This window comes from Aythya fuligula, chromosome 3 (genome assembly GCF_009819795.1).
Source record: "Aythya fuligula isolate bAytFul2 chromosome 3, bAytFul2.pri, whole genome shotgun sequence".
NCBI classification, from domain to species: domain Eukaryota; kingdom Metazoa; phylum Chordata; class Aves; order Anseriformes; family Anatidae; genus Aythya; species Aythya fuligula.
Window position 1 is genome coordinate 93,565,587 of NC_045561.1, and position 27,739 is coordinate 93,593,325.

The 27,739-nt window shown below is 38.1% G+C and overlaps 1 protein-coding gene across 1 annotated transcript in view; it reads right to left on the reverse strand.

Moving 5' to 3' along the window:
* Positions 1 to 404: 404 nt before the first annotated feature.
* HCRTR2 (hypocretin receptor 2) overlaps positions 405 to 27,739 on the reverse strand; it is a 41,183-nt gene continuing 13,848 nt past the window's right edge. The window contains exons 2-8 of the mRNA XM_032185320.1: positions 26,333 to 26,511; positions 24,404 to 24,647; positions 16,814 to 16,929; positions 6,146 to 6,366; positions 4,603 to 4,724; positions 3,310 to 3,510; positions 405 to 608 (exon numbers count right to left, since the gene is read on the reverse strand). Of these exons, the coding sequence (XP_032041211.1) occupies positions 415 to 608; positions 3,310 to 3,510; positions 4,603 to 4,724; positions 6,146 to 6,366; positions 16,814 to 16,929; positions 24,404 to 24,647; positions 26,333 to 26,511 (1,277 nt within the window). The 3' untranslated portion in view covers positions 405 to 414. The remainder of the gene's footprint in view (positions 609 to 3,309; positions 3,511 to 4,602; positions 4,725 to 6,145; positions 6,367 to 16,813; positions 16,930 to 24,403; positions 24,648 to 26,332; positions 26,512 to 27,739) is intronic.

A 27,739-nucleotide genomic window follows, 5' to 3' on the forward strand; every position in this document is an offset into this window, starting at 1 on the left:
AGGGGTGTACTAAAAGTGAAAAGTAATTCCAGAATACCACCAGTGCATAAGTAAGCATTCCTTGTAAATAAGTAATTCATTAATAGAAAGAGGATATAAATAAATGATGTTTGAGACTTCTTTCAAATACTTAGAGTTCTTTATATGATACATTTTGGAACATTCCACAGCATCTAAAATATATAAAAATAAATATCTACAGTATTTACAAAGTATGATACAATCCAATCTTTAAAAAGACTTCTAAAGACATGTTCTTTTAGCTCATACTGAGGTAAGTAGGTTTCCATAAGACTGAGAAGAAATAGAAGAGGCAGTCGTTTTGCAGGAATCCCTTTGTCCAGTTGTTCTAGTCTGTAACACAGCTAAAAAACTGTGGCATTCTCAGGTGATAGTACATGTATTAAGCCAAAGTCATCCTTGCTGTAATTCCATCGAGGTAAATTTAGTTATGCTAGGGACAAATTTATCCCACTCTGCATTCTCTGTGTTGCCAGTGCATTCTGCAGAAATTCTCACTGCTTCGTCTAAATTTGAAGTCATGTTCATCCCTGGTATGTGGAGATGCAGTTCCACTGACTTCAGCGGGCTGAGTGTAGCTGTGATACCTGTAAGATAAAGATTTTAAGATGAACTTACTGCTTGTAGCTGGTTCACCAGCTGACTGGCTCACCCTGTGATTGGTACTTTCTCTGAACAGTATAGAGAGATGGTGATCTATTAACAAAACGGCCTGCCAAAAAAATCATTCAAATTGCACTTCAAATTTTAAGCAAATACTTCTTGACTGAAGCTTAAGGGCATTTCTGATGCATAAACTTTATTTTTTTAAAACTTTTAAACATTTTAAATGTGTTCTACTACTTATTTAACATGTGCTACTTGGTAAATTGCCCTGTCTTCCTTATCCAGGTGCTATTGTGATCAGTGGAGTACTACAGGTTCAGTTGTCAATACAGGACAGGAAGGAAAAGGAGAATTAGTGTATAGATCACTGCAATCCTATTGTTGGTTAGTCTCTGCTAGATTTAGAAGAGCTTTACTGCACATACAGACTGTGACTTTGCAAGACTAATACTTGTATAGCTGAAACACAGCTTAAGGGTGAAGAAGATGTATACCTCTTCCTAACACTCTGCCAGAAGTTCCATGCCTAGAACCCTTTCCCTTGCCAGCCTTGTCTCCTTTATTTGAAATTTATTCTTAAATATGCAACTTTATTTCTCAGTCCGGGAAAGGCATCTTTTAATCAAAGCAATCACAGAGTCTTAGGATAGTTGGAGCATTTCATAAGGACTTCAGTTAAGAACAGGTTTATAGCAAAGCTCCACTGGTTACAGGAGTGTCTTCACTGATCAGGAGCAGACGACAATCTGTACCTGATTCCAAAACAAGACTTCTTTTTTTTTTTTTGTAATCTGTTTTTCAAAGGACTGGGTCTCTCCACTACCCAGTGGAGAGTATATGATCACCAGAAAAAAAGGAATACCATGCTTGCCATTAAGACTGCACATAAGATTCAGTTCAAGATTAAGAAACCTGATTTTAGGCATCAACACATAAGACAATTTAGGTGTCTAAATTTGTGCTCAGTGGAAAGCTGGCCAACATGGTTACAACGTGGAGAGTAGACAGTGGTTAATGGCCAGGTACCTACTCTGGAGTGTGTCAAAAGGCTTTTTTACCATTGTTGACTGTGTTTATAGGGGCTCAGTACAGCTAGCAAAGCATTAGTGTCCTTTTTAAACACTTGGGCATAGGAGTGTGCCCATCTGCCCATTAGAGATGGCAAGTGTAACAGAGGATCTATGTGCTCCTGGACCAGCAACTGTAGGACAAAAAGAGTACCATAATCCTGTAGGGTAAAAAGAGTACCATAAGGAGTCTCAGATACCTGTGTTTATGTAACCTAATCAATACTATATCTCTTTTGGGTGCTTATACACATAGAGCACCTATTTGTACCTACATTTATGTATTTTCATCTTGAATTTAAATCCCACTCTGAAGTCCTAAAGGAAAAAGCTCCTCTTCTTAATACAGAAGAAATTTGTATCTGGGTTTGGTTTCCAACATGTTAGTATCTATTGCTTTAGACATTGTGGAGTGTCCAATCCAGACTTCAGTTTTTACTCTAGAAAGGTACCTACTAGAATCCTCTGTTTGGGCAAGTAACCTTAATAGTTTGAAACAGAAGTGTCTAAGTGAGTCACCCTGTGAATATTCTACAGTAAGTGGAGGGAACATATGTCTTCAGAGGTAATTTATTTCTTCCTTTTTAGATATTACTTTCAGGAATAGACTGGCTGTCCTTGGACATACCAATTTCTTTTCTCTGGTATATATATAGCCATATAGTCCTAGCCTGAGATAATTTCTAGACAGCTAACATTCACACCCTTAGGAGAAGAAGGATGAATCCCATTCCTTGTAAAGTCCAACTGAGATATAATGTATAATGTACTGAGAAATATCAAATAATAAATTATATGTCATTTTCCATTTTTTTTTTTCACAAAGCTACGGAATTGCACAATAATTTCAATGTCTACCTGGAATTGTGAAAACTTGAAGAATGTCTGCCTTTCATTTTAGACTATAATCATCTGTTTATCAATCTGTATTAGAGAAAAATCAAGACTGGTCTCCCAGCTGATCCTCAATACATACAATATCTAAACAACAGGAAAAGGATTAAAAAATAAAAATAAAAATATGAGAACAAAAATTCGTGTGACTTTCTTATTGGATCAGCCCAATCCACATCAGAATGTCTGGTGAGCAGATACTTGCCTGGTGAAAAAGTAAAGGATATTCAGGTAGTACAGTCTGCACATCCAATTTTGGCTAAAAGAGATATCTGCTATAAAATATTCCACAACTTCAGAGAATTAGCTCTGAATAGAATATACCTCTTCATAAACACATTGCAACTCTGTGGAAAATTATTTTCACTCTTTTAGGTACCTGTTCTTTATATACTTAGGAGACTAGAGAATGCAAAGATACAAAGAAAATATTTAAATAAAATACTTTTACCCTACTCTCTCCCCAACTGCAACTCAATTTTTTAAAGAAATTATATGAGAATTTGATTCACAATATAATCAATAATATAAGTTGTAGCATACTCTGTAAAATATACTTTATAAGTTACTTTTCTTACTGTCAGTTCTTAATTGTGAACACCTTTCTCTCATCGTGTTCTGCTTAGATTCAAAGATTGTTCTATGGACAATTACATTTTAATTTCACGGCATCAAAAAACATAGGGACAAGTATACTACCAGTGGGTAATAGGTGCAGTACCGTTTGCTGGAATTGTGTTTATGTTGGTCAATACAACGTGTTCTGAAAGTTTTGAAACATTATCAAAATTGCTGATCTGGGTGGTCAAGGATTTCCGACTCTCTGTACTGGCACGACCTCTGGTAAGCCGTTCATCTTGGTGACTGTGAATGCCAAAGATGCAACAAGAAAATGCTGCTTTAAATTCTTCTCTAAATTTCCCTGTTACACACAAAAGAAAGATTCATGAAAATGTTTACTGTAAACCATTTTTCAACCAACTTTATAGATTAGAAAGAAACAGCTATCTAATGCAAATTTAATCCAGAACATTCAAATATTTTTCTAATGCCACTAAAGTAGGAAATTACAACTTCGACAACTTAGAGAATGACAGAAAAAATATAACCTTTGTAAGAAGATATGTTAGGTGTGGTATGAAGCCTAAATTATTCTTGGCTAGACAGGACGGACAAAGTAGAATGACTTATGATATTATGGTGTTGATAGTTTGTTGATTCACAACCCATTTAACAAAAACAACCAATTGAGCAATAGTAGGCTTAAATAACTGGATCATTGCTTGACATGTGAAATGAGAAGAATAGTTAATCCATATTTAAACTTCAATACATTTTAAAAGAAAATTCAGTGTTCAACAGCCCATTAGTCTGCTTTCAGAGCTCAGGGTAAATTGTTCAAATCATCCTCACATTACACACCACAAAAAACACAGAGGGCAAATGTGTAGTGAGGATTAAAAAACTTTTGCCTCCCTGCATTTGGCTCTAATACTACCAGTTTAGGTCCTGTTTCTGCCATTCATAGCCAAATAAGGCAAATACAAACTAAGATAGTCTATTCAGTGAGTAATATCCTGATTGGTTCTTTGGCCTTGAATCTAGTTGGTACAGTCTGGCCATGCAGGTGTTACTAAACACTCACAGCTTCCAAAATCTGATAGCTGCATATAAAATGCCAACTGGGGACAGCTCTTGGCCTGTGATAACTCTCAGAGAGTATCCAGAGATTTAGGGAAACAGTAATTGTTTCAGATCAAAGTCATGTCAGTGACTTCTCTAAAAAATTAATGGCATGGGCAGTCAAATTCAAGCACTTGGACTCAGGCCCTGACACTAGGTTGGTTATAGGTAGATAGTCTGAAGGTAATGGGATACATTAGGCAACTTGTTCCAAGAAGAGGATCTAGCTCCCACTGGAGGAGCTCTACTGATGTTACACAGTCATTAATTTTATTTGCTATGGCTCATTACATATAAACTACACATTAAACTTGAGTTCTAGGTAACTTACCACTGAGGAAGTTATAAATAATAGGATTGGCTGCACTGTTTGCGTATACAAGCCAGTGTGAGAATGTGAACCAGGCATATACAGTTTCTCTGTCATCAGCATGATTAAACATCCCAAAAACCCTAAAGAAAAAGAAAAGCAAATCTGAAAGATGCCAAATCATATAAAAAGAGGTCATCACAAGTTCCAGCCTAATATTCTCTCTGATTACTTATTTGTCACAGAAAAGCTGATTTAACACTTCTTGTTCTCTTGAGAGAACAAATTTTTCTCCCTATACCTCAAAATTTTTTCTTGGTGTTTTTGCACAATAGAGAGACTATAGACACATAAGTACGTTACTTTGCAACAGTGCAGATATAGGACTTGTCTGATAAGTAGACAAAGTTAGTGGCTGTTAGATAAAACAAAAAAACATGGGAAAAGTCGCTTTTGACCAGTTAATGTCATTGACGTTTCCAGCTCTAGGCCCATTCTCCAACAAACAGGGTCTCTGGAATTAGAAAAGCACTGAACTGGTCCAGAACTGAGGTATTGAGGCTACAATAACAGCTTCTGTCCTAGAGAAATCTGCTTTACACAGGTTCCTTACACCTAATTTAGCTATTTAAACAGAAATCTAACTTTAGGCCTTCTCTGCTATTGTAGTTGAAACTGTCTTTGTAGTTACTCTGTGTAACTACATAGAGTTCAGATCAGAGGTAGCCTGAGCTGCCGTATGGAAATAATTATTTCTCTCTGCATTATCTACCAAGGGACCCAAGGATGAAAAGTACTTAAATTAGACCTCAGGAAAGTGCCAGAATTGAGTGGGATGTATTGTAGCTTTTGTATACAACTTGAAACTACTCCTTAAAAAATTAAATATTCCTCAAGCACCAACAGAAGTGTTTCTTTTTTTAGGATGCTTTGCCTCTTGAAATCAGCTAATGGCTTCCAGATAAAATCTGCTATATGTCATTACTTATTGGCATGCTAGAGGTCTCAAGAGATGTAACTATATCAAAACCTGTCAAGCACTGTACAAAAAGAAGAGTGTAAACAATTACATCTTAAATGAGCTGGAGAGAAAAGGGTAAAAAAGTGAAAAGGAGATTCCTGGAGAACTAAAGAATTAACCTAAAATTAGGCTGAGAATTGGATCTCAAAACTGTGTATGATGAAGCTTGGGTACAGTCCCTGGGGCCAAACCACAACGCTATTCTTGATAACCTTCAGCTTCTGCTTTAGGGAAATGAACTTCCAGGGTTCATTTACAGCAAACATGCTGTAATCCCATTTAAATGACAGGTTTTAATGAGGAGGTAGGTTAGATAATTTTCATGAGGAAGAGCTTATAAATAAGGCTTGTACTGTCTGGCCTACAGTTTCAATACTGCAGATAAGTTAGATACATCTTTTTCTTGCAACTGTATGCTTATTTTCAGTTTCATTATCGTGAAATAGGTAGGTTTCTTCAAAAGTATCTGTCAGAACAAGTGGAATCTCATAACATTGGGTTGTATTTAGACAGGAAGTGTTTACATTTTGGGATAAACTTTACCTTTTCAAGACATTCAGGATGCTAATTGGTAGATAGCAAAGTGCAAAAACCAGGAGGACAACCATTAACATACGTGCTGTTTTCCTTCTTGCACGAATCTGTTTTATTTCAGCTGCCACAGCACTGATCTTTGACTTTGTTGACTGTCCCAGCCCTCGCTGCTGTGCTGAGGGCTGCAGAGACTTCCATTTTTTCTGAACTACTGAAGAAGTTCCTGGGATCTAAAAAAGACAAAACAAGGGACATCCTCAAAATCAGCACTTTGAAAAAATAGCACTGTGGTATCGATAACAAAGAAAATAGACATGTATATATAGACATGTATATATAGACATGTATATACAGACATGTATATGATTGACATATGTTGACATATACAAGGTAAGCTTGTATGGAAAAGTTTTTTGTTTGTTTGTTTGTTGTTTTTGTTTTTTGATAAATAAATTAACTGATGTAGATGGAAGAATCAAACCAGATTTCAGACACACTTGAAGGAGTGCACAAAAAATTGTTTTGTCCAAATATACGAACTGCTGCATTAAAATTATCCTCACTTCCCACTTAATTTGCCTTGCTTATATCTTCAGACTATCATACCTACCAACATCTTTTGACTACGTACTTACTACTACTATAGTTATGTTGCTGTGAAAGTCCATCTATCTATGTTTGCTGTATGACAATGGATTATCCTATTACTTTGTTGCTACTTTAAGATATTAAACAACTTCTCAACATTGAAAAGCTAGGATTGAATGCCCACATAAGTTTAAGAGCTATAAAAATATCAAATATACAACCTGAAAGACAATGCAACAGCTAAAGAGGCCACAGCTAAAATGTGGATCTCCATGCAATGCTCTTCAAAACTGAATGAATACATAGTGAGGTATGGGAGCATCACAAAAGAGTTCCAAGACAGGAAGAGTTAAGTTAGCCAAAGACACCATGCAATGGGTAGATGTAGCACCAAGCTATTAAAAAAAATAAATACCGTAGTCTTTGCTTTGTGTGCACTCATACAAGACAGGCCAAATAAAGAATTTTGCTTCATTATATCAAAATTATTTTCTGCCTTCAGACTCATTCTTAAGACTACAAATGGCAAGGACTTTCTCTGAGAAATCAATGACATTTATAATGTTTTCAACATTGTACATTGTGAAAACCTTTTGGGTAGAAATTTCATTTTATTCATAAGTAGTGCAATTGTCTGCAGGGTGACAAATCCCATGAGTGCAAAAATGTTCATATTTAAAATTATCTGCAAAATTCACATCCTCTGTTGTAGAATTTCAAAAAGTAGGGCTAATCCTCAAGAAGTGCCCAGAACAGTATGAGATTTTTGATATATTTTTTATTTTTTTCAGAAACAAACAAACAAACAAAAACAAGTTAAAGTGTTTTTAAACACTTTTTAAACACATTTATTCTAACCACATTGTTTTTAAACACATTATTCTAAAATTAAAGTATGCACATGCAGAATTGTTCTATAATAGCTATTATGCATTTTTTCATGAATAGTTTCCTTGCACAGACAAGCCCTTAATTTAGCATTTATGTGCACCATCAGATCTGATTTACAACTATTGGAATCCTTTGGCAAAGTTGTTTTATAATGAACAGTAAATCAATGAAGCAGAACAGGAAGATATATTAACTTTATAATAATAATTATTATTATTTATTTAATTTTAACTTTTTAATTTTAATTTTTTAAAAAAGAAAAAAAAAACAAAACCAAAACAAACAAAATAAAACAAACAAACAAACAAACAAAAAGTGCATGTTTTCTGAGGATTCCCACTCATTCAGCTAAATAAGTAAGACAGTTTTATACCTGGACATGTTTTGTCCTATTCCAAGGGATTTAACATACTTTGCTGTAGCACTGCAATGTGTCTTTGCCATGCTCTACAGGGATCATAAGCTAAGATTCTCATTCTGTCTTATCAGTGGTGTTTTATTTTCCTGTTCTAACTTAGAAATGGAAACTTTTTACTCCTCTTCACACATACCTCGAGTACTGTGTTCAGTTTTGGGCCCCTTGCTACAGGAAAGACATTTAGGTGCTCGAAAGAGCACAGAGAAGGGCGACCAGGCTGGTGAGGGGTCTGGAGAATAAGTCTTACGAGGAGCGGCTGAGGGACCTGGGTTTGTTCAGCCTCAAGAAAAGGAGGCTCAGGGGCGACCTTATCACTCTATAAGTACATTAAAGGAGGCTGTAGCGAGGTGGGGGTTGGTCTGTTCTCCCATGTGCCTGGTGACAAGATGAGGGGGAATCGGCTAAAGTTGCGCCAGGGGTGTTTTAGGTTGGATATTAGGAAGAACTTCTTTACCGAAAGGGTTGTTAGACATTGGAACAGGCTGCCCAGGGAAGTGGTGGAGTCACCATCCTTGGAGTTCTTTAAAAGATGTTTGGATGTTGAACTTAGTGATATGGTTTAGTGGAGGACTTTAGAGGCTGGACTCGATGATCTTGAGGTCTTTTCCAACCTAGACAATTCTGTGATTCTGTGATACCAGATTACCATTTATCTGAATTACCATTCAGATAATGGAAATGGAAGCAGAGAAACTCAGCCAAATCTCTCCTGACCTATCCCTCCTGATTATGCCAAAGATTCACTAGAAGAATACTGTGACCAGCTTAGTAGCTAGATGCAACTTCAGTGAAGTTTCTCAAAACAGCTGTTTCTACAGAAATGTTAGACATGACAGTGTACATGTCTTCTACATGTCTGTGTAGGTAGAAGAGTCTTTTCTGCTATTTCAGCAGTATTCTATAGCTTATCAATCGGGTGATCAAAGGTAGGGACTCTGAGAAACTTTCTACTGAACATTTTTTCCTTTGCCTTTACCTGGCAAATAACTGGGCTTTGCTACTGGTAGTACACTAGCCAATAATACAGTAAGAATTTTATCAGGAAAAAAAAAAGTGCTATATACTCACAGATGCATAGCTGAATGAGTACCTTCTAAGGGACATAACATTTTGTAAGTGTTTGTGTACAGAGAGACATTTACGAATAGGCATTTATGTAAACCAACAAACACGCATTATGCATGTACAAGTATACAAATGCAATACATAGTACATAATTATGTAATATGTAATAAATATGTAATAATACATAATGAATGTATTTGTTTTGGTTGTTGAATCAGTTATAGAGATAGTTATGTAGAATTTGTATAATCCCACAATTTCAGTAAGAGGCCTCTAGCTGTGTTGAAGCAAATACTAAGATTTGCAGAGTTACTTTCTGAGGCACCTTTCCTCTACCTCCTCAAATTCTTATCAATTATTATTATAAATTATTATTATCAATTATTATAAGCAGACAAAATCTTTCCAAATGCAAAAACTGTTTGCAAAGATTAGAAGGGAATATTTCAGCTGCCAAAATAAAAATGGGCAGGGATCCTAGTTATTAATATAAATAGACTTTAGTGTCAATGCATTTGGACATCAATAAAAATGAGTATACAAGACTTGATAATATGAATTATGTATCAACACTTTTACCATAAGCCCATTCAGTCCTATTTATTTGTTCAGATGGCATTTTTAATCCACTCAAAAACCACAAGAGAACACTGTCTTCTAAGTCACTATTTCCTTTCTAATAATTAAAATAAATTACTCAAAATCTTAATGTTTGTGGCATGATTGTGTTTGCCTTTGCACAGATGAATCACTAAATCAAAGATTGCAAATCTTGTATGTAAAGATGTGCTTGAAGACATAATCAGTAATATTAAGAGCTCTTGCACAAAGTATCATGTGGATACCTTGTAAATTTTTCTTTAGTCATCTGAAACTTAGCACGCACAGCACACTCCATTAAAAAAAAAAAAAAAGAAAAAAAAGAAAAAAAAAAGAGAATTCTTAGAAAACTGTAACACAGAAAACATTTAGTTTTTGAGCTTTTTTTTGGTCACATACACCTGGAAGGCTCTTTGCACCTTGCAATAGGATCACTACATTTAACTGAAGTTCTCATAAACAACATGGTTTCTTAATTGAAGGCATTATCAAATAATATACTTACAGCACTGTGTTCATTTGCTCTACATGACTGATTATGGCACACCTGCTGCACTTAGACAAATGCCTGATGTCTGCAGCCAAGTCAGAGTTGTTAATAGCTCTGTTCTGCAGTGGAGCGGGAGATCGGACAGGCAGGGTTAATTTTTCCATCACCAAGCCCACTCGAGGGAGCTAGGGCAGCCCTCACAAGGGAGGTGAACGAGGCGAGAACGAGGTGTAGGTGGAGCCAGCAGCGCCTCCTCCCCGGCCGTTCAAAAGCTGCCCCTAGGGAGCGCAGTGACCAGGACGGGCAAACAGGGTGTGGCACGTCAGGAGGGAGTGGCGCGGCAGTTCGCGCAGGCAGGGCGAGCAGGAAGGGCAGAGCGTTCCCCCCCCCCCCCGCCCATACAAACACCTCCTCTAACAGCGTTTGTTGGGTCTCCTCTTGGAGGAGAGGGGGAGTGAGAGAACGGTTGTGGTGGAGCTCGGCAGCCCACCTGAGTAAAAACACCACACAGCAGTCTACCACTAGCTCAGCTGCAATGGTGTACACCAGGCACGGTGTGCTCTCCAGGAAGTCTGTACACATCCAGACCGACTGCCCACTCAAAACTGCAGCAGTTCAGATCTCCAGGTGCAGGGAGTGCCTGAGCCTGTTGCTACAACCTGCGGGTGGCAGAGAGACTGTGTGCGTGAGGTGCGAGCAGGTGGATGACCTGGTCCACCTTGCGGCAGAACTCAAGGAGGAGGTCGAGAAGTTGAGGGATATCAGGGCGTATGAGCGGGAGATAGACTTGTGGAACAATTCCCTGTGGGTTCTGAAGGACAGGTACCGGGGTGAGACACCCCAGATGGGAGTGGACCCCCTGCCCTGTTGCTGTGGGGCAGAGGGAGGGGACCTAGGAGTTGAGGAGGAATGGAGACAGGTCCCTGCTCAACATTGCAAGTGATGCCCCCACCTTCCAGCCCCACTTTCCCAGGTGCCCTTACGCAACAGGTTTGAGGCCCTGGAGCTTGAGAGACTGGTAGCTGAGGAAGAGGTAGAAAGTCTACCCAGGATGATGCCTAGGGCAAGGAAGTTGACTCCTCACCTCAGGACTGCCTCCACCAGGACAGAAAGAAGGGTGATTGTTGTGGGCAACTCCCTTCTCAGGGGAACAGAGGGACCTATTTGTCAGCCTGACCCTACCCATAGGGAAGTCTGCTGCCTCCCTGGGGCCAGGGTCAGGGACATTGCCAGAAAGCTTCCCAACCTGGTTCGCCCCTCTGACTATTATCCCCTTTTAATAGTCCAGGTGGGCAGTGATGACGTTGAAGAGAGAAAGCTGAAGACCATCAAACGGGACTTTAGGGGACTGGGACAGTTAGTGGATGGAGCGGGAGTACAGGTGGTGTTTTTGTCCATGCCTACAGTGGCAGGGAGGGGTACAGAGAGGACACGGAAAGCCCACCTGATAAACACATGGCTCAGAGGCTGGTGCCAACACAGAATTTTTTTTTTTTTTTTTTTTTTTTTTTTTTTTTTTTTACCATGGGGCGCTTTACTTGGCACCCGGCCTGATGGCCGCAAACAAGTCCCTATCTCTAAGGGGAAAATGGATCCTAGGCCAGGAGCTGGAGGGGCTCATTGAGAGGGCTTTAAACTAGGTAAGAAGGGGGATGGGGCTGAAATAAGGCTTGTTAGAGCTGTGCCGGGGAAACAATGGCAAGGCTGGGAGAGAAGGCAGTGGCCCAACTGAAGTGCATCTACACTAATGCAAGCAGCATGGGTAACAAACAGGAGGAGCTGGAAGCCATCGTGCGGCAGGCAGGCTACAGCTTGATTGCTATCACGGAAACGTGGTGGGACCACTGTCATGATTGGAGTGCTGCAATGTCTGGCTATAGGCTCTTCAGAAGGGACAGGCAGCATGGAAGGGGTGGTGGTGTGGCTCTCTATATCAGAGAGAGTTTTGATGTTGTGGAACTTGAGGCTGGGAATGATAAGGTTGAGACCCTATGGGTTAGGATCAGCAGGAAGGCCAACAAGGGAAGCACCCTGGTGGGGGTCTGTTATAGAATGCTGAACCAGGATGAGGAGATGGATGAGGAGTTCTACAGGCAGCTGACAAAAGTTGCGAAATCATCAGCGCTTGTTCTTGTGGGGGACTTCATCTTCCCAGATATATCCTGGAAGCACAACACAGCCCAGAAAAAGCAGTCTAGGAGGTTTCTGGAGAGCATGGAAAATAGCTTCCTGTCATAGCTGGTTAGTGAGCCTACCAGGGGAGGTGCCACGCTAGACCTTCTCTTCACAAACAGAGAAGGACTGGTGGGAGATGTGGTGGTCGGAAGCTGTCTTGGGCAGAGTGACCATGAAATGGTAGAGTTCTCCATTCTTGGAGAAGCCAGGAAAGGGACCAGTAAAACCTCTGTATTGGACTTCTGGAGGGCCAACTTTGAACTGTTCAGGACACTGGTTGGTAGAGTCCCTTGGGAGGCAGTTCTGAAGGGCAGAGGAGTCCAGGAAGGCTGGGCACTCTTCAAGAAGGAAATCTTAATGGCGCAGGAGCAGTCTGTCCCCACATGCCCAAAGGCGAGCCAGAGTGAAAGAAGACCAGCCTGGATGAACAGAGAGTTGTGGCTTGAGCTTAGCAGGAGAAAGAGGGTTTACACTCTTTGGAAAAGAGGGCGGGCCACTCGGGAGGACTATAAGGATGTTGTGAGGCAGTGCAGGGACAAAATTAGAAAGGCCAAAGCTCATCTGGAGCTCAATCTGGCGACTGCCATCAAAGACAACAAAAAATGTTTCTACAAATACATTAATGCAAAACGGAGGACTAAGGAGAATTTCCAGCCTTTACTAGATGCGGGGGGGGAACTTAGTTACAAAAGATGAGGAAAAGGTGGAGGTGCTTAATGCCTTCTTTGCCTCAGTCTTTAGCAGCAAAATCAGTTGCTCTCTGGATACCCAGTACCCTGAACTGGTGGAAGGGGATGGGGAGCAGAATGTGGCCCTCACTATCCATGAGGAAATGTTTGGCGACCTGCTATGGCACTTGGATGTATGCAAGTCAATGGGGCCGGATGGGATCCACCCAAGGGTACCGAGAGAGCTGGCAGAGGAGCTGGCCAAGCCTCTTACCATCATTTATCAACAGTCCTGGCTATTGGGGGAGGTCCCAGTCAACTGGCAAATGTGACGCCCATCTACAAGGAGGGCTGGGGGGCAGACCTGGGAAACTATAGGCCTGTCAGTTTGACCTCAGTGCCAGGGAAACTCATGGAGCAGATTATCTTGAGTGTCATCACGTGGCACTTTCAGGGCAGCCAGGTGATCAGGCCCAGTCAGCATGGGTTTATGAAAGGCAGGTCCTGCTTGATGAACCTGATCTCCTACTATGACAAAGTGACGCGCTGGGTGGATGAGGGAAAGGCTGTGGATGTGGTCTACCTTGACTTCAGCAAGGCTTTGGACACCATTTCCCACAACATTCTCCTCAAGAAACTGTCTGCTCGTGGCTTGGACTGGCATACGCTTTGTTGGGTTAAAAACTGGCTGGATAGCCAGGCCCAAAGAGTTGTGGTGAATGGACTCAAATCCAGTTGGAGGCTGGTCACTAGTGGCGTTCACCAGGGCTTGGTACTGGGGCTGGTCCTCTTTAATGTCTTTATCGATGATCTGAATGAGGGGATTGAGTGCACCCTCAGTAAGTTCACAGATGACACCAAGTTAGGTGCATATGTTGATCTGCTCGAGGGTAGGAAGGCTCTGCAGGAGGATCTGGATAGGCTGCACCGATGGGCTGAGGTCAACTGCATGAAGTTCAACAAGGCCAAGTGCTGGGTCCTGCACCTGGGGCGCAATAACCCCAAGCAGAACTACAGGCTGGGAGATGAGTGGTTGGAAAGCTGCCAGGCGGAGAAGGACCTGGGAGTACTGGTGGATAGTCGGCTGAATATGAGCCAGCAGTGTGCTCAGGTGGCCAAGAAGGCCAGCAGCATCCTGGCTCATATAAGAAACAGTGTGGCCAGCAGATCTAGGGAAGTGATTCTCCCCCTGTACTCCCTCTCCCCCTGTACTTGGCTCTCATGAGGCTGCACCTTGAGTGTTCAGTTTTGGGCTCCTCGCTACAAGAAGGACATTGAGGTGCTCGAAAGAGCACAGAGAAGGGCGACAAAGCTGGTGAGGGGTCTGGAGAACAAGTCCTACGAGGAGCAACTGAGAGACCTGGGTTTGTTCAGCCTCAAGAAAAGGAGGCTCAGGGGCGACCTTATTGCTCTTTATAAATACATTATAGGAGGCTGTAGAGAGGTGGGGGTTGGTCTGTTCTCCCACATGCCTGGTGACAGGATGAGGGGGAAAAGGCTAAAGTTACACCAGGGGTGTTTTAGGTTGGATATTAGGAAGAACTTCTTTACTGAGAGGGTTGTGAGGCATTGGAACAGGCTGCCCAGGGAAGTGGTGGAGTCACCATCCCTGGAGTTCTTTAAAAGACGTTTAGATGTTGAACTTAGTGATATGGTTTAGTGGAGGACTTGTTAGTGTTAGGTCAGAGGTTGGACTCGATAATCTCGAGGTCTTTTCCAACCTAGACAATTCTGTGATTCTGTAATAGATGTGGTTTTAATTTCACTTACTACAGCCCCTTATACAGAGTGCTATCATCTAAGCTAGGAAACAAGACATCTGTATTTTTATATCACTGACAGCACTAAGAAGTATTTGTCTTTTTTTCCATAAAAAATAAAAATAAAAATAAAAATAAAAATAAAAATAAAAATAAAAATAAATTACCCTGAACTTGTTAGTGTACAACATATATAAGGAAAAGAAATATAGTGAAGATGAAACAGAAAACACAACTGAAAACAAACACCCAGACCCAAAACTGTTTAATTTTTAGCCACTCAACTTCTGCTTTGAACCTTAGCAAGCATTTTCAAGCTACATGAAGGTTAAGAACAATTACCCACATTAAATAAATTAATGGGCAATTTGAGATAACTGGAGGATTGTAAAGAAAGTAAAAAACAGAAAGTTAAGGAATACAGTGATAAGAGCATTGGCCACTACAGGACAGAGTCACAGATAATTATTCAGCAACACACAGGATCTTAGAGCTATGTTAGACTGAACTTAATTTCGAAAGAAACTCAGCAAAGCCTTTTTTTTTTTTTTTTTTTTTTTTTTTTTTTTCCTCATGATGAGTCCCCTCAAATTGTAAAGGTTAAATTTTGTCTTGAAACTGTCTTCTTATTTGGTCTTATAAATGTAAGAAGATAAAAGCAAAAATGATAATTTGAAGTTCAAATGATAGATTTTTACTTTAGAAGTGAGAATAATTGCTACTCTGAAGATCAAATATCAAAATATCATAAAGTCATTTTTCCACATGTTTTAATTATTCATGAGATATTTTTTGTCAATATAAGGTTTGATTTTTATTTTTTAACATAGTTGGGACTTCCACAGTGGTTTAATTTGAACCATGTAGAACATGTTCCTGATGTGGCAGATAATATACACTGGCCAGGACAGCCTCAAATTCAGATGATATGAGACATAATGGCGGAAGAAAAATGATTCATGCCCATATCCTGAAAGAAATGTCAGCCACTGTTAGAGCCATTTGAGAGGAATAAAATTTGAGATGACAAGGAATATGTTGCATAATCTCTTCAACAGGATGAGTTTATTGTCCTTTATAGAATGACAGGACAGGATGGTGGAGGCCTACAGCTATAGATAAAACCCAGACAAAGTGGAAGACATCGGAGAGGACCATAGACATAGACATAGATTCACAGTAGATTATGGCACTGCTAACACCCCGAATATGATTCTCAAACAAGCTGACACCAGTTCATATGTTGGAGGGGTAAAACATTCATAAAAAATTTCAAATCATTTTTGCCACTTCAGTTCTCATGTTGTGTGTTTGCTCGATTGTCTATTGTTTACTATTTTCATTTTCTTTCATATATTGTTAATGTCAAACTTGAACAACTAGATGTTCATGTTATAAATTACAGAATCACAGAATGGTTGATGTTGGAAGGGATCTCATTACTGAAAAGAGCCAGGTTCACATGGTTCCCATCAGACAATTCCAATCTTTCAGTTCTGATAGTTGGACTTTCTATTCCAACTTTTGTTCAGACTGGACCTGTTATGAAACAGAGACTTTACAGAATGAAAAATAAATTTAAAAAATCAATTGTACAAACTACTAACAAAATGAGAAAGACAATCTTAACTTTTGATTGCTGCAGAAGACTTGAGCAGTACACAGTCACCAAATATGATCACCTAAGGTCTTTCAGTAAGCATTTCAGACGTAATGTCTTTCCTCTCTCTACAATCAATTTTTCTGTTGCCTTTTCCTCTCCTTCTCTCCCTGTTAGGAGCCTTTCATAGATATGAGCAAGGAGTTTTACATTGAGCTTGGCTGCCTTCATTTCTGAATGCATCTCCCTTCCCATCCAAGGTGATGGTAAGTCATCAGTGTCACTAGACCTGTTGACATGGCTGAACGTAAAAATTCATGTAAATCCAATCTTAAGTGACCACATAGAGCATATAGGTAAAGGTGCATATGGGAATCAACACCTAGCCAGAACAACAAAGAGAGCTAATATAAGTGACTTACCTGGCGACACCACAACTTTCGAAATATTTGTAAATAAGCCAACACCATAAGACACAGTGGTGCCATGTATGTCACCAGGAAAAAACACGTGTGGTACATTTTGGGGTAAACCTCAGCTGGAAAGAGAATTAAAAAAAAAAAAAGTATTTAAATATACATACATTTCAAAATCACTTTAAGCCATTATTCATATAGATATGCATGAGTATTTCAAACATAAGTAATAATGGAAGATGCATCCAGTAACCTCATGTCCAGGACTGATTTTTTAATCACCTCCATACACATTTTGTTCCTATTATAAACATGTTCTTATCTCATGCATCTTTTATCTCTTTTATTACATTATTGCTTTCATACGACATTTTTGCTTTAAGGTATTAAGTCTTAAGAAGTCTTAAGAAGTTTTGTTTTTATTAAATCAGTGAAAGATGGAACACTGCATTACCTAACAGTAGCTAACCAGTTAATTAAACTACCTCATCTTTGACACATTTAAGAGGTTGTAGAAATGTCTTTAGTTTTAATTCTGCAAAGACAGAATTGTATGCCTGTGTAACTTGTACAGTCTCTCATCTATAAACATAGAATAGATATAGAATAAGCATAGAAATATAGACTACATATTAGAAATACTCTACACTCTTCTCCCATGCGCACAGGGCAGGATCTCTTTTAATCACTTTTTGGTGGCAGAAGAAAAGTATCTTCTAGCTATACTCAATTTATTACTGTGATCGCATGAACAAAACCAGAATTAATTCAGTCAAATGTGCTAAACAGGATATTCACAAGTTATTTTGACACAGCTTTAACAATATTGAGTTTGCTACTACTGTGCTCTAATGCCCTATGTATCTCTTTACAAAAGACAATTTATGAATGTTAGAGACTAATATAAGTGTTGTGAATGTGCTGTGTTTTTAAGAATATTGTATCACAAGCTTCATCGTTAGATTATGGACAAATGTGCAGTTGGTGCTTGGAAAACTTAGTTTCGCTTTGTAACAACAAATGTAGTTTGGTATTATCAGATGTTGGTATTAATTACAACTTAACATTCATGGACAGCCTCAGAAAAGGAATTAACATTATGTAGAGTGACAAAATGTAGCAGAAAAGAAACTGCACTACATGAGCAGTTAGACTGCATGGTAAATCTAAACATTGCATTTTGGGCTACAGTAAAGAGGGAATATTTACATTAATTTCTGAAATTTCTCAGTGTTTCAGGATGGTGAGATCTACAACTGAAACACTGTGCTGACTGTACTTTTAATAAAAAGAAAGGAAGAAAAACGGAGTTACATGAAATGAGATCTTTGGTGAATAAAATGTATTTTCTGCCTCTTAAAGTGAGTAAGACTTTTCACCATATCAAACAAGAAGTCCAATTGCATGTCAGGAGAATCCCTAAGAGGTTGAACAATCAAGGAGATACGCAGACCTGGCCCATAACTCTCATAGTAGAGAGGACTGTACCATCATGTTAACTCAAGGCTCACCCTCAAACCCTGACTCCTATAATGTCACACCATGTTGATCCTGAAAGAGCTGGTCAGAAAACTTCAGTATCAGGAAAACAGACACTTGCTATACAGATGTTACCAAGTACATCACATATACATACAATAAGCAACATCTAGCCCGTGTTCACTGCTGGCAAAGGCAATAGAAACACTGATTTCACAGCTTTGATGGATAAGAGTTCAAACAATTTAGATGAGCAGCATTGAGCCCTAAGATTCTGTAGCAAATCAGGTTATCAACTCTTAACTGAACAACCATAGCCAGTGGCTCATGTGAATATCCCTGGGAGAGGCAGGCTATTTAGGCATTTTTTTTTTTTTTTTTTTAATAACTGGCAATGATTTGGGTTTGTATGGTTACTGATGATCTGAAAATTGGTTTTACACTTCAAAAATGCAGCATCACAACAGTCCAGTAAGACAGGGAAACAGTGGCATTCAGGCTTCACACGTGGCGTAATGTTAACTTACTGGGATCATGGGAGGTCAGAGCTGAAAGTACATTCCTTCTATTCAGAAGGAGGTGCCACCTGCCTCATCAACGCTCTGCAGGCAGCCAGGCCCCTTTCAGGTGGAAGGACAGTACATGTTTAAAAGGCCATCTGGAGTTTATGGCTTCCAATTTATCATTCCAAGTAAAGTGAAACATTAAATGAGTCTAGCTATCTACAAAGAACTGATGAACCAGGTTGGAGAAAAATCCTAAGACTTGCCTTTGAAGTTTAGCCACCTGGAAAGTGCCAGCTGCTAAACATCAAAGGAAACCTGTCCCTCCTCCACCCAGGGTAAAGCCTTTCGTAGAACTTTTCTCTAAGAAGCATGACTCTGTTTAGCTTCTCAAGGCAGAGAAAAGATTTAAAGCTGTTTGGCAATCACAACAATGAGGAGTAGAAAGGGCTGTTTTGGGATACTGTTCATTTATCAAGCAGGCAAGTTGCAGGCTCCTTGAATGAGAGCATCAGTCAGTCTATAGGACTTGGTGATATATCAATTCTATGACTGGGACCAATGATCCTCTTACTCTCCAGCAGAAGAGGTGAAAACTGTACTTTCCATCAGTGGGTGACTTAATGGGCTGTGGGATGGGGAAGATCATTTTTAGATTTTCTCACAACACTGGCTACTGTTTTGCTGAAAAGAGGGGAGGTGAGTAAAGAAAACAAGCAGGCACAAGGATTGGAGTGGGGTGGGATTGATGTTCCAACTCAGTACCAGCCATACGGTAAGATTACTCCACCTGATAAATTATCAGTATGCTAAAATAAACCTTCTTTTGTCTGCTGTAAAGTTTCCTTCTCAGTACTGTGTTGCAGTCCCAGACTGTCGTTCAGTGAAACAAGGAGGCAGAAGTTTGAAATCACAGCTTCTGGATTTTGCCAGAATTTTTCTATATATGTTTATATACACATATATACAAACTGAAAACAACCCAGACTCTGAAGTTTTTGATAAGTCTAGCAAACAAGATATCCCCTTAAGCACAATGAAACTGGTACTCTTGACAGCTTCTATAAGAATAGGGAAAAATAAACAGACTATCAAGTTTTTTAGCATGGAGAGTTCCCAGGTTCCCTAGTCTCAGGAAGATGCTTATGAGGTTTTGGACTTATCGATATGCAGAAGCAAAACAGCTTAAAAAATATATTTTAGAATAAACCTTAATAGGTAGGGATGTTAGATAGTGCATGCCCATAGCAGAGAAAATTATTTTACCCAAGACAGTCCCTTCCAAAATATTTTCCTATGTCAGAGTACTTACAACTAGTTAAATAGTAGAATAACATTTTTCAGACATGATATATCATGTTTTGTGCTATCAATTAATAATAAAGTGTGATTTTAGTATTAACAATATTTTAACTTCCTTCTGTATTAAAGTGTCCAACACATTTTGCCTTAACTTCTGAATTTTAAATCACAATATAGTTCAAATATTTTCATTCCTTGCATTTATTTTGGACATAAGAATATATATATATATATTTCTATTACTAAGATTGGCCTGTTCCAGGTCATGTCTGAACACATGTAGCTTCTAACACTATGCAGTACAGTTGTGTCTGTTCAATAGCTGTACAGTACTCTTATAGCATGGATCAACATTTAGAGTCTGTTGTTTTCTACACTCCAGGTAGCAATTAACATTATGGAATTGAGTGCTGAACACTCCGATAAAAGGGATGTATAAACCTTCATGTAACAATGCAAATTCCAGCTATGTTATTTTCCAGAATTAAGACAATATGTTTTTGTACTATTTTATGAGTAATCTAGGAGGAAATGGAACACAAAGTCTTCCTGTTGTTTCCATTCAGCCATGTAGTATGGGGAAAGGATTAACTCCATATTCTTTTTTATCATATGCAAACGGGTCGGCTAATGCACTTTGGCTAACACCCTTTTCATGAACAGCTCTAAGAGAATGTATTTAGCTGGCTTGAACACATAGTGAACTCATTTTAATATATGTTTCTTTTATTTTGGCACTTTATCATCAAATTCAGCACATAGCAATTACAGACTATTATAGAACTGTGGCCAACACTGGCTCCTTCAGTGAGTCTGCATAGGTCACATGCTGGATCCTTCTGCATTCCCAAATAAAATATTGTTATTAGACAGTACTCAAAATGAAAAACCCTTAGCCTAGAATTGGCAATGAATTTTATATTCTGTAATGCCAGAAGCAATTAAAAAGAAATTGAGTCTTGTTTTAGGCTGAACTATTGCTCCATTTGCAGTCCCTGGCAGTTCTCCAACCACATGCTTGAAATCTTATTATTAGTCAGGGTGGCCACTATTTGTTCACCGTTTAGGATCCCAAGTGTCACAGTGTTGATCAGACCTTCCTTCCAGACGCTCACCAGACTTGTATGGATTTCAGCAGCTGGACCTAAGTCTGTGTAGGGTACAGTTCTCTCTCCTGCTTTGGCATCCCTGACATTTTCCCAAACTGTTCCAGACATCTTCCTGTCTGTTAGTACTCCATAGCACCTCACTTTTCGATGGCTCTGAGTTCCCAGAATTAGTACAGACTTCTGAAATACTTTGGAAAATATCAGTAAGCACCCCCTCTTAAAGTTCCAGACTTGACAATTCTCACTTTAACATCCTTGGGACATAAGGTGCATGTGATACTCTGCAAAGATTTCATTAGACAATATAAAATATATGCAGTTCTAAATAAAGCAGTAAACACTCAAATATAATCCCTTTACTCTTCAGACAAATTGACACTCCTATAGGATTTGCTCAGCGTCTCTTGAACGTGTACAGTATCTAACATCTCCACTATCTTTGCGAATGCATTTTTTTTCCTCAGGAAAACAAATTTCTTTCTCCTTCAAAATCCTCCTAGTTGGTTTTCTTTGACCAGATATTACAATAGCTAAACAAGGAGAAAAACAAACAAACAAACAAAAAACCTCGAAAATATTAGCTCTTTAGTCCTTCATCTGGCTTTAAAGCTCATCAGTCTTTTAAAACTGTTGTCTGCACTCTTTTGTTTTTCTGTTTGGGAGCCTCTGTGATTTTAAACCCAGGTTCTCAGTAGAAAAACTGCATCTTCTATACTTTAGCCCAACTCATTGTCCTTAGACAATTCTAATTGAAACAAAATGATTTCTGGCTAATGACACTCCACTCTCCATGGCCTGAGAGGGATATGTTTTATTTTGTCCTCATGGATAATGTATGGTTAGCTCTACACTTACTAAGACATCTAAAAATTTGAGCAACCTATTAACCTATGTTAATACACAGAAAGGTTCCTCTCTTGAGTTACTTTGATAGGCTATTATTACAAAGCAATGAGAGGATTATTTTTAATTGACAGATGGAACATACTAGCAGAATAACTAACAATGATAGTGCATTACCATTAGAAGAATAATTTATTTAAAAGATAGCAAGATAAAAAAAAAGATTGTTATCTTTAATTAGAATGAAAAGCTTTCCCATTTCAGGAATCTTTCATAGACATTTAATGTAAAATTATTTTCATTTTATGTTCAATATCAATTAAAAATAGAGAAATAGAAAAAAAAAAAAACAAAAGCAGATATATCATTTTGGAGTGATGGTGTTCCATTTCTGGAAAAAACAACAACAAAAAACAAACACAAAAATAACTTAATTTTATGCGCAAGTACTTGCCTTTATTATGCCCCTTTCTGCCTCTCCAAACATCTGAATAAAGGCTCACAGAAAAACCTGTAGATCAATAGACTTCATTTTGGATAAATACACTCTATGTGAGTCTTGCAAACAATCTGGGAGCTTCTCTTCTTTTATACAATGGGTGCTTCAGCTCAGGCATATCTGTGGGCTGGAACTATTCTAGTCCAGTATCGAATGAGCTGGTCTTTAAAATAGTTCTGCAGCTATTACAGACTCTAGTCTGAAAGTGACATTTTCCTGTTCAAGATCAAGATGACCAATGGAGATCTGGAAGTTTTGAGATTGTGTTCCCTGATGAAATACTCTCCTGACCCCCTAATTAATTAACTGCAGTGTTTTTCATCATTTTCATTTCCTAGGTTGATTAAAACAATCTTTGCTTCAGATCTAACCTTGAAGTGATGAAGGCGTGGATAATTAACTCTGCAGTCAAAGTGAATGGACACAAATTGTACTCGGAGTGAATGCTGTGAAAGAAAATAGTCACATAAATACCGCAGCATCCAGCAGCAGAATGGGATACAAAATTGTTCACAGATGAAAAGAGAACACTAGAAGTAAAGAACAGATGTGTCTTCTCCAACAAAACAGCAACTACAATACTTCCAGCTTAATGGGGGTTCCTGAAACCTACAAATTTTCAGCACATCTTTGTCTGGAATCAGTGCCAGCCAGCTAATGGACATCTCTGCCCCCATTCATTGCCTTGTCCCAGGGGACTAAGCAGGATGAGGGAATATGATAGCCAACATCTTCTCATTAATTCCCCAGTGGCCCTGCAGAGGGAGGAACTTCCAGAACAGCACATGGAAGAACCCTCAGCAGTTCAAGCTGCTTGAACTAATTTATCATAATAATTAAGTACAGGTGATCCAATTGTATTTTATCTTAATTGTTCACAGCACTAGAATCTTCTACAGACACAGAACTGATGGAGAATCTGATTGTATTTTAGAATGACTTGAGGCTATTAAACAACCACCTTTTCGTTATATGTTTTGGCAAACTTGGCTTTATTTTTCTGTGTTTGAATAATGGTATTACTGATGGTCATTATATCCAGTGTCAGAGTCACAGCATGTAACTCATATGCTCTATTAGCACTGGAGTTATGCCAAGGCCCACCAGAGTTGAATCTTAACCATTCACGTGAGTGGCTAACATGACTTGCTGTGTGAACTCAGTCAAAATAGAAACAGTTACTCATGGCAACCCTTATGACTTCTTACAGTGGAATTCAAATACAGAAAAAGTTAGATTCAGAGTTAATCTGGAAAGGCAGAATTATACTTCTTGGATAGAATCATTTGTAACCAATTACAATTTTAAAGTTATCTAAATGATCTCGTCCATGACAAATTTCAAATTGTAGACTAACTTGCTACCCTGTATCCATGACACCTCTGTAAATTCTGTAATGACATGCAAATTGCACTGAAGTCCCAGGAGATACAAATAAGGACCTAATCAAATACCACCAATTAGCAAAATCAGTGTAGCAGGTAAATAGAAGTTCTGTTCCTGTGTAGTTATTTCTGAAGACTAAAAACTGTAAACCTGCAATATCCATCAATCACTGAGAATTATATAACCATAAGCATTTAAGGATGGGAACATTTTCATCCTCTGGGAAACATTAACATGACCAAGACATAAGTCAGGCTCATTCTTTTAAACTTGGTTTTAAATGCACTTTTAGTCTTAGCTGTATAAAAGAAAATATAAATTCGTAGTGTTTGAAAAACAGTAGTTCTATGAAAGGTTATGTAATTAAGAACATTCTTGATATGTTTATACACTTGACTGCATATTAAAATGTCCTGATATTTTTATTACATAACAGCAGGAAAAATTCAGTCTTTATGATCAATGACACACTCACCTCCCCAGTGCTCATCACACACTGTGAACAAGGTGGTTTTATTGGCTAATCCTGGGAACACACTGCTGCACTCCATAACAATGGCCTGAGGAATCATTATGATGCAGGACACAATCCAGATAATTATAATGCTGTTCCTTGCTCTCTTGGCTGTGCTTTTAAACATCAAAGGGTGACAAATTGCATACCATCGATCCAAAGCAATGCAGCTAAGTGTTAGTACAGACACAGAGACTGAAACTGTCTAAAGAGAAGGAAATATTATGTCAATGTAAATGTAATTTTTCTGTTTCAAAAGTGATTTCTTGTAATTTTTGAGTTTTAAAAATTCTTTATATTTTCAGCATAGTTTATTATTTGAAATTATGAAATAGAAACTATTTTCAGAAAAAGTCTCAGTTTTAATTGCTTCCTATGGAATTACAACAGATATCATCTGCTGTAGAATTGAATGAAATAATAGAACAAAATAGTTCAGTTGGAAGGGACCTACAAAGATCATCAGGTCTAACTTGCTGACCACTTCAGGTAACTTTGCTAACCAAAATTCAAAGTATATAATTATTATTCAAGTATCTCTTGAACATTGACAGGCATGGGGCGACAATAACCTCTATAGAAAGCTTGTTCCAGTGTTTGACCACCCTCATGGTGAAGAATTTTTTTCCTTATATCTAGTCTGAACCAATTCACAGAGTAGGGTGCTACTGAATGTGAGTAGGAGTAACAAAATCAGATTCTTAAAGAACAAACTTATGCATCTTAGAATTTGCATAGCTTTATCTGAAAGATTACTTCTAAAACAGTCAACAAATCAGATTTTTTTTTCTTTGTAGAGCAAGTTAAAAAAAAAAAAAAGTTTTTCTCTATTATATTTGGATATCAGCACCAACATTTTGCCTTTTCAGTTTTCAAAGGAACAACAGAAAATCAGAATCTCATGGAAAAAAAAAAAAAAAAGCAATCAATTTAAATTAGACTATGTCATTTTAATGTCTTATTCGTTGTAGGAAATAGCATCACTTTTGTTTTATTGTTCGGTTATCATTTCAATTTCTCTTCGGAATTTCTAGCACTAGAATGGAGGCTTTGAAACAAGTTTTGTGATTTTGATACTACCCAACCGAAGACATGTGCTGAAGGACTGTTGCTCTTGACAATGTAGCTTTTCAGCCTGAATGCATAGATCTCTGCTGAAAATACGGGTTGTGCTGGGTGCACAAAGATGGTCACCTGCATACTTTCAGAGTTTTCCACTTAATTCTTTTGATTTATAATGACTGAAAGACCAAGCAAATTGTCATGATAGTATGCCCAGTGAGTTCAAGTGAACTGCTATACCTACAAAAGGTATCTGTAAAATGTTTTTTATGCAAATGATCTCATAACTAATTAAGTCCACTGGTAAGGAGTGGTGGCAATTATAATAAGGCAGAAAATCTGATCAGCTCCCATTATACCAGGACAAGATGACTATTTTTAAAGAGTGCAAAATAAGTCACTAAACACATATGAAGGCATGGACTCCACTCAGAGTTCTTCAAAAGTTCAGATTCTCCATCCTGGACATCTGAGTAGCTGTTTAGGTACACATACAGAGAGAATACTTCTGTATGTAATTCTATGTCCAGACATATTTCTTGTTTTGTGTATCTTCTGAATTATTAAAAAAGATCACACAACGTGAACGGCATAAGACAAATTTTTCTTATAAAGTGCATTGCCCAAGTCTAACAAGAACAACATTTCTTAAGCACAAGCATATTCATAAGTGGAACAGTCCTTCAATCCTCTATAGGTAACCTGAGGTATCTACATAAGTATAGCAGTGATGAATTTTTGTCACATAATCACCATTAGGAAGATGATATTGCTCTTTCTGTTTTTCATAACATGGATAGTGTATACACAAATACAATAAAATAATACCTGTAAGTATGGAATCACTTTGCAGAGGGGCTGCCCAAAGAACCAAGTTTCTGTGATGTCCACTACTAAGGTTGCTGGAAGACAAGTAATTGTGACCAGAATGTCAGCCAGAGATAGATTCACTATGAAATAGTTGGTGACTGTCCGCATGTGATGATTCTTCCACACTGCAATGCAAACTGAATTTGGAAAGAAAAATTAGTGAGCTGGAAATGACTTAGGGGATGCTTCAACACAAAACCACTTCTCTTTGCAGAAATAAGGAAATGTTTGCATCCTTTGTTTCATAAAGAGTATTTGAATATGCAGTTTATTGTAGAGACCATGTGTTTTCTTTTAGAGTGGAAACAAAATGGTACATATAGAAAGATTCTCAGTAAACAAAGAGTAGTTTTCCGCAGACCACAACATAGGAAATAATCTGATATATTATGCAGTTTACAGTACTTCAAGTACTATCTTCACTAACTATTCACACATCTTTCTGCTATTTTAACCCATTGGCTCTGTTCTATGGAAATACACATCTACATTTGTGAAAGCTTTATTTATTTATTTATTTATTTAATTTAATTAATTAATTAATTAATTTATTTATTTATTTATTATGACAGTGTGATGCTTAATTCAAATTACTACCATGTGGAGTCTTGTAAACTGTGTCAAGAAAACAACCATTTTATAAAATATGTTGCTGGGAATGCTATATCTATTGCATCTGCAGAGAATGTGTAACATTTGCCTGGGAAAGAGGTATCTGTGATTTGAGGGAAGCAAATGAATGTAATTTTTGCAGTATTAAGCTCAACCTATTTTAAATGTAGTGTATTTTTGACCATGATTGTTGTGACCAAAACCAGTATGTAGCAGGCACTCTAAAGGATGTACCTTAAAGCTTTTATATAATTTCTTTCCCCCTCTTTATTTATTTATTTATTATTTGACAGGCTTTTACAAATGAAGCAAATCATAGAATCATAGAATAGCTTGGGTTGAAAGGGACCTCTAAGAGCTCCTAGAGTTGGAACCTCTTGTTCCAACCCTCCTGCCATGGACAAATTACTTCTTTAACATGGATGCAATAAATTCATAAGTTAAAAATGCAAAAATTGAGTCTGAGAAACTAGACTAAAAACATTTTTTTAAAGAACTTTGGAAGTAAAACCCAGAGAGATCATAGCAATCAATTGCCTTTCACCAAAAACTCTAAAAAATCATGCTCAATACTTTCCTGAAATAGCACAGTAATTCCTGTAAGAAAACACTACAATTCATTTTACACCAAAGATTCTTTTGCTGTAAAAAATATTTCATTCGTCATACCAATCTGGATGAAGATTCAAAGTCTCCTTACTGTGCCAAAATATAGCACTATGCTTAGTTTAGATATATTAAATAGATCACAAA